At 39.8% G+C, this 12,131-nt stretch overlaps 1 protein-coding gene across 1 annotated transcript in view; it reads left to right on the top strand.

The window, feature by feature from the left end:
• LOC115334074 overlaps positions 1–12,131 on the top strand; it is a 30,697-nt gene that overhangs the window by 18,190 nt on the left and 376 nt on the right. Inside the window, 6 exon segments of the mRNA XM_029997845.2 lie at positions 559–613; positions 616–758; positions 1,723–1,844; positions 2,869–2,998; positions 6,401–6,603; positions 10,730–10,885. Coding sequence (XP_029853705.2) covers positions 559–613; positions 616–758; positions 1,723–1,844; positions 2,869–2,998; positions 6,401–6,603; positions 10,730–10,885 — 809 coding nt within the window.

Genomic DNA, 12,131 nt, shown 5'->3' with positions numbered 1-12,131 from the left:
TGGTAGAGGAGCCTGAAGAGGGCATGCGCCTTTGTACATCTTTAATTACATCTTCAATTACTTTGGAGTTTCTCCAAAAAATCTAAAGTAACTGTGACAGTCATGGCCAAATGAGATAACAGAGAGACTTGGATGGGTCTGCAGCTTTCAGTTTGGGGGAAATGGAGTTTTTCAAAGATACAAAACCAGTGTGTGTGCTGGAAAAGAAACAGAGAATAGATTAGAGTGGAAGGAAGTAGGTGTTTTTAAAGTAGTAAGTACATTGTCTTGTTACTTTTTGAAGGGAAAAATGTGCAGAATAAAAATCTTCACGCTTCAGTGGGAAAAAAAAATGTTAACTATGCAAGATTTGGAAGAAATTTCTCATATGGTCAGTTCTGTTCTCGAGCCTTCTGATGAAGCATCAAGTAACATCCTGTGCCAGAAACAAGATGCCATATTGGGTCACTGTTGGTTTGATACAGGCGGCAAACTCCATGTTCAGAAATCTTTCCCCAACAAAGAATGAATATTTGGGTGAATAAAAATTTCTAAATGTGCTTCTGAATATCTCTTCAGCTTCTAAATGTTTACTCTGAAGCTTACCAACATGCTTTGGACCCAGAGGAAAGATTTGCTTGGCCCAACCAATAACTGACATCATGCATAAACGTCCATGGTTTGATCTCAACCTTGAATATTTTGTCAACACCTACAAAGATGAACGCATCTGTTTACAACCTCACCTCCAAGTGCTGAGGGACATAGTAAACCAACAAGTACGTTGAATTTACAGTATATCCATCTTGGGGAAGTAGGAAATGAAATCCAGAATGGGAAGCTTTGATTATAGCCTGCATGTGTTTACAGTGTTAAGATAGGTCAATACTAATTTAACAATGAAGTCTATGGATGCTTTGTAAATTGAAAGCATGAAGCTCAAGAGCAGAAAGCTATAATTTCATCAATATCAGAAAGAAAATGTTGGAAAGATTGCGGAGCTTCATATTTCATGTTAAAGCCACATCTGCTACCGTTTGAGACAATTAGAAATAACAGTTGAGAGGCATGGAAGCTAAATAAAATTATAATCTATATTTGTTCTGTAATGCAGTGGATAAGGAACTAGCTCTGTTTATAGTAAGAGAAAAGAGAATTAAAAAAGAATATAAACAAAGTTTGCACTTTAAAGTGCACTTTGAAAAGCAGTATATTTCAGACAGCTGTGAATTCCTGTGTTAATAATTAAATCACAGCATTTGAAATACTCACATTTTTCCTCTGGTTTAAAAATCTGCCTCAGCTTTACTCTGTATCCTGCCACAAGATATTTCCTTTCTCTGAGCTTTGATTTCAGAGGCTGCAAGCTGGGAAGTTTAATTAGCTAACATTTGTAACTTGGCTTTTAGTCCACAAACAGAAGTTTGGGTTTTGGTACAAGAGGCTACTGTTGTGCTGCTGTTGCCACTAATGCTACCATATTGCTAGCAATAAAAATGGAGCCTTGTCAGTATTGGAGCTTAAATTTTGTTGTGAAGGAATATGAAAGATTCAAAATAATTTTATCAGGAATAATTCATCTAGAGTGGGTACATAAATAACTGACTTGAAAATTTATATATATATAAAAATAGAAAATTTTGCAGCTTATGTTTAAATAAAGAATAGTTGGTTTTGCCTTGATTTCTAGCTATGTGTGAATTTCATTGGCTAATGTCACTTGTGTTTATTGCTGTGTTTTAGATAGATGCCCAGCGGGATTATGTCCACAAGATTTGGCAGGAAGGTCAAAGAGGTGGCATTGGTGAATTTGGACTTCCTTATAATGTAATTACTAAGCACCTTATCTCTCTTAATACTAGCCAGTGAGTAATTATACAGTTTTATTTCTCTGGAGAGTACCTCTTTCTGTTCTGGTTTCTGTAATTAATTGTAAAAATTTGGGATCCAGCACATGAAAATAAGACTATTTGAAAAAATGACAGTCTTAAGGTGAATCAAGCAATAGATGAGTGTCTCACGTTATTTAGTCTCATGCTATTTAGATAGCCAGAAAAACATTCAAAGAAGAAAGTCGTTCCTCCCCCCTCACGTTTACACTGCCCTTTCATGACAATGGATTTGATAATTGCATCTTGCAGTGCACCGGGACACTAATATTCCCATGGGTAGACTATTAAACAGTAGTGATGAAAGTGGGTGCTGTGGTTAGACCACTCACTTCAGACTTGCTGCACCAGTATCCTGACCTGGCTTCACAACTTTTGCTGCCCTTTGGCCGCAGTCTATTGCTCTTTCCAGCACAACTGTCCGGCTGGATGTGCGTGTACTCTGTTTTCACACATGGAATCCACATCTTACCTGCGGTACAGACCTGCCACACGTTCCCCATCGTGCAGCTGTGCAGTGCTGTGGGTTATGTGAAGGGTTTACATAGCAGCTAATTGTACACCCAGAAGCCAACAGCCCCTTGCCTCTGGTCCCTTCTGGTTTCCTGCCTCTGTCTCCAGCTCCTTGGCCCTATTCCTCCCCTGACACACATTTTGATTTTGTGTTGGTTATCTGAGGGCTTATTTTCAAGTGCAGTTTTAACGAGCGGGCATAATAGACGTGAAAATGCAGTTAATACAACTGTCAGCTAATGAAAGAGAATTTTAAACATTTTCTGCTTTCATTAGCAAATGAGACTACTTAGATGTGTTCCAACATAATTACGTTTATTAAGGCTTCAGTTCTATTTTTAGATTTGATGATTGATTTCTGATATGCACTAACGCCATTGCAATTTATTCTTGCAAATTAAGCAATTGCAAGTTTTCTTTATATATACAATTTATAAAAGAATATTTGAGAGCTATTTATTCTTTCTTTGTTTTTGTTGTTTTCAAGTCCTACTTTGAAGAACATTTATTTGCTGGAGTTTCACCCTTCTCTTGGTCTGGTGTGCTTGATCCCCGAAGCTCTTGAGTATATCTACCAGGAATTCTACAGCATCTGCAGACCGAAAACAGCCAGTAAAGCAAGTGTGTGATCTTGCTAGTTCATTTACACTTGCTGGTTAAAGTTCTAGTTATGTGATTCTGAATTCAATTATTTGCTTATGATTGGTGAAGATCCGTTCCATCCACCTTTAAAACAAGAATTTTTTTCTTTGAATTAACACAGGAAGGTAGAACTCTTGATCTCATGCCAGTATAAAGTAGGAACAATCAGCTTAATGAGAAGGAAAATAGACACACTGAAACTGACATGAGATCACGGTAAGTCTCCAGGTTTTGTGTTTGTGTGTGTGTACAGTCTGGAAAAAAAAAAAAAAGACTGGACATTAAAGCAAATTTGTTACAGGTGGACCCGGTTATTACTGTAATGTCCACCATTTCCTGGTGTAGAACTCTGATTTTGGTTGGTTATAATTTTGATAAATGCTAATTATTGTGAATGAAATTATCAATGCTGGACATCTCTTTGAGGTTGATTTTTTTTTTAATTAGTCAGCTCAGTTGTTGCTGGGAGCAAGAAATGGAAAATAAATTATTTTATCTGTTTTCTCTATAAGAACGTAATACAGCTACGCTTTGGAGCATACGTTTCAAGTCTGGGAAGACTCATTAGGTAGTGATACGCTATGCTTTCATTCCTGCCAAGTTTGGCCAGCATAAACTAAAATAAAACACGCTATTGCCACATGTTCAGCAGGGCGACGTTATCTGAAGTTTCTGTGTGCCACGGTGTATCTATAACCCGAGGCAAAGCGGGACTTTCGGCTGTCCCTGCAATAACAGCTCTGGTCTAAGTGACCCACGTTCGATTCGGGTCTGGGCACTGGAAGTGAGCACGAGGGGCTGTCAGCCGGCACTGCCACTCGCGTCGCCTTGACCCGAGGCAGCAGAGGCAGCCGGCCGAGCAGATCGCCCAGGAGACGCGGGGAGCAGGAGATGGGCAGGAGCATGGAGAAAATACAGCTGGCTTGGTAAGCGGGACGGCAGCCAGGAAATGGGAACGAAGACTGAGGTAGGTGAAAAGCTGGGAGGCAGAGACTAGAACTAAGATCCAGTGGGTTCCTTCCTTTCGGAAGGAAAATACATGGGGAAAAAAGTGCACAGTAAATCGGGGCTGGGGCAAGGAGGCACCTCGGGGGCCGGTGGTGGGTTGAGAATGGTTTGGTAAAGAGATTGGCTCAAGCTGCCCAAAACCAGTGACAGCAGGACTTCGCTAATCAAGGGAGTGGGGATGAAAATGGGAAGTTTGAGGCGTGGAGACAGAACTGGTTAGATGAAGAGACTGTGAAGACAGTAATGGGTAAGAAAGTATAGAGGCAAACTAAAGGCAGAAGGGCACAGCCTCCTAGGATACTCCCCTCCCTGGCCTAGAGCAAAACCCAGAAATTACTTATCCGGCATCTCTCTGCTGCCAGTAAAATCCACTGGCAGTGTCCCACTACTCTCTTGTCCACAGCAGATCACAAATGATTCTTTGCTTTTTAAATTTTAAATCCTAGAAGTCAGTGGCAGAGATCTGTGCATGGATCATAAAGTTACCACACTGCTGTTGGAAGGGGGAAGGGAAGGATTTTGTTGTGTTTACTTCTTGCACATTCCTTTTCCTCCAACAGAAGCTGCAGATGAGACAACCACACGCAAGCAGACAATGTTTAGAAGACACTGAGGTTGTAAAAGTCTAGCATTTAAATTTTAGGAGATGTACTTTTGCCAGAGCAGATTTAATTTGGTTTCCTTTTGCATAGACATGATGATGCAGTGTTTACATGATTACATATTATTTTTCTTTATGACTTGGTGTGCTAAAATCAACATTTCTGTCCTTCCTGGACGGCTTCTTTTGTGACCCTGGCCCTCATTCTTTCATGTTTTTCCAACCCTTCACTAAGGATGGTTTTATAAGATCCAATTTTTATTCCCCATCTGACTTCCTAAACATCTCACAACTTCATAATAAACAAATTACCCAGGGGTGAGGTACAGAGGCTGCCAGCCTGGGAACAGGTGGTTTTCCTATGTAGAAATATCAGAGAGGCCATATAAAAAGAAAAGTGATTTCTGGAATTACAAGACTAAATGATCCCTGGGAAGCTGTGAGTTCTTTCTCTCTCATCCCAAGCCAGGAGCAGCTGGATCATACTTAGGTTCTTCCCATGAGATAAGTAGCTGTCCTGTTCTTAAACACATCCTGTGACAGACTTTTCCAAGCAGTTTGTTGTAGTGCTTCACCAGCCTCACCGTTACCAAGGTCTCCTTAAAGTCTCGCACAGATGTGCCTTGTTACAGTCTAAGCTTATTACCTCTTCTCTTGTCCTCATTGGAAATAGGGAAGATGCTATTCTCCTTTTAGCAGCTCTGTGAAGAAGCACATAAAGATGGGTTGTCCTGTCCCACCCACCCAGAGCCATAGAATTACAAAAGCACATTGTAACGTGCTGGGTAAGAGAGACAAAATCAAGTTGCACAGCTTCTGACACTTAACTTTGGAGTGTTGTCTTTTCAAACTTTTTTTTTTTTTCAGTGTAGCTGTGAAAGTGTAGCGAGTGGCAGGTGTTAAAATCTAGGCTTTTATTACTAATAACTACATGGCTGGGTTCAGATTTCCTCATGATCTGTGATTCATTGGTCATAAGCAGCAAAGTGTGAAGCCACTCAGCTATAGCAGTGGCCTCATCTATCCCGTCTGACACGAGCAGGGTGGCACAGTTGTGCGGGCTGTGACAGCTAGAGACAAGGAGCACCTTTTCCTGCACACAGAGCCAGGAGCTGTTCTGTCACCACTTCCACAGCACAACAGCCAATGGACCATTATCTTCTTTCCAGCTCTCCACATTACCAAGCTGCAGCTTTTGATAATCTTTCTTTCCTGGGTTTTCTGCTCTTTTGGAGGCTTCCATCATCCCAGTAGAACAGCGGTCCAACTCTCCTGAGTTATCTGACCATGTGAGTTTGCTGTCCCCATTTTCAGATCATCATACATACAGTGGCACATGTGCTAGGATCTGCGCACTCTTTAGAGGAGGAATGGCCTCAGCTAGTAATAAGTGAATCAAGTTACAGAGCCGCTGCTTTAGAGAGGTATATACACCTGAAAGCCTTCTGAATTTTGATTATAATAAAAAAAGCAAATATCTTGTGTTAGATATAAAAAATAAATAAAATAAGCTTTGTTAAGTCCTTTGAGTAAAGCCAGGTTTATAGATTCAGCGTCTTTACCTTTGGAGCAAGTGGCAAAACACCAGTGTATTTTTAGGGGTCAGGGTAGGCACAATTCTCACCTTGCATGGGTTGTGACCCCATGCAACTCCAGTCATGATTTACTCCAGAAAAAGGAGAATGATCCCCTAAAGTATTTAAAGACCTTTGTCATCTGTATGTAAACGATTTCTCTGTTTCCTTCTCCCCTCTGCCTTTCTTTGCAGTTATTTGCTGAGGTACTGATCGAAGACCCTGTGCTGGTGCAAGAGATTGCTTTGTCACTATCAGAGATGGGAGCAGACGAAGAAAAAAAGACAGCCGGAGAAAAACAGCTATTTACCCTGGATTCCTTCTCCATGCTCCTGGAGCTTGCCACGCTCCACCATCAGCTGATAGAGGTGGTGATAGAGAGCACGCAGCTAGCCAGGTTAGTGGGTCAGTACTGCTGTTTTAGCAGCACTGGTAGGGTGACCGCAGAGAGGTGTGGTTTGTAGTGAAAAAGTAACTTCTTTTAAAGAGGCGACCTACTACGGTTGGAAAAAACCACAGAGAGATGAAGAGTGTCTGCATCAGTGTTGTGGGAGATATGTTTGCTTGTTACATGGAGATGGAGTCTACCTGCGGTTTGCAGACGTTCATTGGTTTCAAAAGGTGAGGCCACGCTGCTCCTCAAAGGTTAACAGGAGAGGCCCTTTCCCAGTGAAAATACTGAAATTTTGTCAAAAGGAGGAGCAGGAGGAATTCACTGATCGAATGAACACAAAGATGCCTCCTTCTGCAGAGTTTTACACGGATGATTATTTTAACTGCCTTCTTATGAAGAGTAGTGCAGTGTAAGAAAAGGCACACAAGAAGTACAAGCTTTGTTCACCACCAGAGGTAGAAAAGCGTAAAAATTGTTCTGGCTGAGCTGATCTTTACAATGATAATGAAATAATCTACAAAAGGGAAGTCTGTGTCATGCATTTATGGAGCTATCAGCTGGAGGAGATGACAATTTGTACAGGAAGACATAGAGATAACGACTGAGCTAATGGGGACACTACAAAGGGTAGTGTTGAACTACTGGCTTGGAGGCAGGTTATTGGTGAAACTCCTATTGTTCAGCTCCATATTACTTGGCATTTTTATTAATGATATCAGTAGAAAACATAAGAGGGTGTTATTAAATTCAGGACATTGTAATGCTGGCAGATAAAACTGATAGGGAAAATAAATGGAATATCTTACAGGAAGAACTCATGGTTCTAAGGACTGGAGTAGTAGAAAGCATATAAGGATCAATAACACAAATCTTGAGGTTATGCATAATAATACGAAATTCTCCTGTGAACTTTGAGCTTATTAGTTGGAAGCAACAGAGGAGGAGAAAGAACTGGATGTATAGCTGGCCATGGGATGACTGTAAACTGCCAGCGTATCGCAACCGTGGCAGGGGGAAAGCCATTATATCTTACTGTGAATCAGGCAATGAGTTTTGTAATCATTGGAGAGAGGGAGAACTGATGCCGTGTATGTGATTCTGGTGAGGCCTCACCTGGATTATTAAGTATAATTTGGAGATTTGTGTTCAGGCAAGATAAATTCAGATTGAAATGGGAGCAAAGATGATCTAATAGCATGCTGAGGGGAAATAGAGAATGCATTTTACAAAAGCAAATGAAATATCTTGGCTTGTTTATCCTAGTAAAATGAAGGCTGAAAGAAGATAAGATTATTCTCTATAAATACACCAGGAAGATAAGAACTGGGAATGGAGAAGAGGTATTTAAGCTAAAGGCCAATTTTGGCAGCAGAACAAATGGATTTAATCACTGTGAATAAATTTAAGCTGGAAATTAAAAGGGGATTTCTAAGAATCATACAACAAACTTCTAGAAGGGAAAGAGCAAAGGGTAGAAAACTTAACAGTTTTAAAATGGGGCTTGATTCATTTATGAAAAGGATTACTGGGACATGATTGCTTGTGATAGCAAAGTTGATTGTGTAGGACAGATGACATTCCAGTCATGTTTTTTCTTTGTCTTAACCCTTTCTCTAGCTTTCTTCTTGGAAATTTAGAGTCCCTATCAAAAAGTCAGCAGGATTTATTTTCAGCAGCTGAAAACCTAGACATCTTTAAGATACTTAAGCCACAACCATTCAACTTAGTTTCGTGGAAAACCTAATTTTCTGTCACAACTCTTTTCCATTAAAATAAGAACTTCTTTAACAGCTATAATTTGATATCTGGAACTTTCTTGGGCAAACTAACAAACAGGTTAATTTACTTCAACCCAAGCAATTCCATGAAGCAAGGTCTTCTTTCTTGGTAATTTGTGTTTCTTGTTCAGATACTCAGCTTTCTAATAAAATACAGGTTCTAGTTAAACTTCTTCCACTGGTTGAGATAACTCTTTGTGTTCCTTCACTCATACACATACATACATACACACACATACATTTTCTGGTAATTAATAAGGGGTAAGGTTATATTGCAACTTTTCACTTAGCTGAAAAATCAATATCCAATTGCCTTTTTTCATAAAACCTGTAGGAACTTATTATCTTGAAAGCCCTGTTTCTGTGTCAGATTACATTAATATTCACCAACTGATTTAGAAGTTATCCAGAGGAGACAGATGAGCAGACCAGATCAGATCATCACATGGCTGCATTTCTTTCGGGAACAGGGCTAAGAGGACATACTCAGCTGAGGTGACATACTTACAAATCCCTGAAAAGTAGCAGTAAATTGTCATTTTCCAGGATGGGAAGTCAGTGGAAAGTTATGACAAAAAGTAAGACTTCATGATGCATACGTAAGGTCATTAAGCATAACATTATATTCATTTAATAGAAGATGGCTAAGTCAATCTAAATACCAGTAGAAACATATATAGTTTATTCAATGTGACATTTTAAGGGGCTATTTTTACATCTTCTTTTGTTGTGATGAAGTTCACAGTTCATTGTAATATGAACTGTTAGAGACTCAGATTCAGACTGAAACATCAGAAATGTTAGTAATCTTTTTTCCTGCTATGCAGAGTGAAGTGTGTGCACCTACATTTGTGGATTCCTCTACCTTATACCATAGCTTCTATCAGAGTTTTGGGTCGGACCTGCCAGAATTACTCCCATTACTTGCCTGTCACTCCATTCCCAGAGTGGAAGGTCATTCACATCTAAAAGTACACATTTATGTTGTACGTACTGTTCCTTGCAGCCCTTGTTGCTGCTCAGTGTTCCTCAGTTCCTCAGTATTCATCTTCTACCATCTGGTGAAAAGGGACATCCTTTGGTAGAATAGTAGAGCTAGACAGTGCAGCAGTCTGAATTTTGCTTCTCTGTTTTTGCTTGACACAGCCACCTTTTTAATCTCTTTTTTACTATTTTTTCCCTTTGCACACTATTAATAAGCTGATTTGTGTGCTGATGTCTGTTCTATACAGGCTATTCATATGTCTATACTGGTCAACTAAGAGAGCAACATTTATAATAATTACACAGAGGTCTTTGTTTTAAGACCTTAGAGTTGATTTTGGCTGTGATCCATATGATTATTGACTGATGCTTATGGTGTCTTTCATATATTATTTTGTCTCCTCCCCTTTTCTTTCCCTTGCTGTGCAGGCAGGGAATGTTACCTGATTTCAAAGGAGAAAGAGCTACATCTTCTAGGTCCTGTTTGTGTCTTTATCACATTCTAATGATATAGCTTCTCCGTGACCTGATTTCTTGACTGGTAAAACACCTGCCTTACATGTTAGGAGAAAGCAAGGAAGTATGTTATTCCTTTGCAGTCTGTATCAAAAAGTCAAATTCTTTCTTTTTAACATCTTCTTTTACTACATGAGAAGAGCCATCGCAGGCCAGATCAGTGTTTCTGTGGTCTTGCATCTGAAGGAGTGCAGGGATGGATCCATAGGGAAGGAATATAAAAAGCAGGACAGTGCCCAACTTCTGACGCTTGATGCTTTAGAGATTTCCTGAGCTAGTGGTTGCATCTAGACCATGTGTCTACTGTCTGCTGATGGACTGCCCTCATAATTTGTTATACTGGGGAGGTTGTACTGGGGTTTTGTCATACTGGGGGCTTCTAGAATGAATGTTTCTTAAGTTATGAAGTCACTGTTTTAATAGTAATAATGTGTACGAGTTCTGCTCGTCTATTGAAGCTTCCTCTCTGGCAGTCAGTCCTCCTCCCAATTTCTAGTCTAAAATAATATTCTTCATGTCTCTGCCAAATGCAGTCCTTTCTAAATAGGAACATTTAGCATATTTCTCTTGATTTTCCCTTATGACATTGTAGACTCGCAACTTATTGTCCTTTGTTTGTAGGTGCTGTCTGTGTCAGTGGAATGGGTGATACTAAGCAACCATCAGCTATCTCGATACAACACTTGTTTGCTTCGTATCCATCATACCATTTCAGATGCCAAGAAATGTTTTAAGTAGAATGCAGATGTCTCATTGAAATTAACCTCGTGGATGTAGGTTTCTAAATGTATATTGCTTACAGCAGGAAGAAAGTTAATTTTTCAAATGCATCCATGTGTTTTTCTTTCTAGGTTATATAAGGCTTCTGCAACGGAAGCAGGTTTTGGTGAGTTCCATTTGTACCTGAGGCCTGCGCTCTTCGAATCTGCATCTCACAGGGAGAAGGCAGAGCACCTCCCACCAATGTTCATTACATCTCTCCTGGAAGATGACAGCTGTGTTGACAGGTAGACTGAACTTTTTTTGTGTTTCATAGGGTGTAATCTCTTTAGTTTGGATGGGATCAAGCCTTTAGTCTGCTTAGGCTCACATATAAGCCACAAAAACTTCAGAGTGTAAAATACATAAAATTATTCAGGCAGAAAATGTGACATGCTGCATGATTTATTTCCTTTTTGTATAGAGTCTGGGACTGAATAATACTAATTTGAAGCTGTTGAGCAGTGAAAGTGAGGAGACATCGAATTTGTCTGAAACATTGGCAATTTTGGAAGTAAAGTGCATTTTCTTTCAAAGTGAGGGATGCCTAATGGGGCTGGCCTGGAAGTGATTGCCCCAAGCCCCATAGGTAGCAAAATGGGACCTCAGAAACTGTTGTGAATAAACTCCTAATTCTGAGCATGGAGAAAGCTTATTCTCCTAGAATTATACTGCACTTCATGAAGTGATATCTTTGATCTTTGTTTTTCAACTCAGTGACCCAATCTCTGCATAAGGAAAAGGCTATTTATTATTTTCCCTTTTCTTCTGGGGAAAGTGACTGGAACAAGCAGATTTTACAGTTGCCGTGGTTTACTCTTTAAAGAGTTGGTGAATATATGTGTATACACATACATAAATAACACCAGTTCGTGTGTGTGTTTGTGTGTATTTTAGATCAATGTTTAGGAGGAAGAAAGGAAACAACTTGTGAATTCTCTTATTAGATTCAGGGAGGACATCCCATCAGTTGTTCACTATGGCTAATGTGGGCAGCAGGGCTCCCTTCCGACTTGTACGTATACCACCTGCAGTCCCATGCTGTTGTATGCATCCTATTCACTTGCATACACCCGAGCCTGCTGTGAAAATTGGGCTGTTCCAAACAAGTTTAGCAATTGCGAGCAACCTGGAATGAAGCTTCAGCTGCTAATGGAATTGGGGCAGTGATGGACATAAGAGCCCAGAAGACAGTACAGCAGCACAAAAAAAACACATTAGGAATCAATACTTGAAACAAGACATGATTAAACTGAACAAGCAGACTAAGCTCATCTAGGAGGAGCTAATGAGTCATTGTAATGTCAATTACAAAACATGATGGGATGTATTCCTTTTCTTACAAAACTACTTCTAAAAATTAAAGCAACATCCTAAGATCACTAAATTAGGGCCTAGAGTGGCCAATTCCATTTTCTCTTCTAAATTTAAAGGGGGAAAGAACTGAAAATATTTCTAAATATATCACTATTCTCCTTTCATCCTCAGTTTGGC

This window comes from Aquila chrysaetos, chromosome 2, assembly GCF_900496995.4.
Source record: "Aquila chrysaetos chrysaetos chromosome 2, bAquChr1.4, whole genome shotgun sequence".
NCBI lineage: Eukaryota > Metazoa > Chordata > Aves > Accipitriformes > Accipitridae > Aquila > Aquila chrysaetos.
Note: the sequence above shows the minus strand (reverse complement) of the source record. Positions and strands in the feature narration are given on the sequence as shown.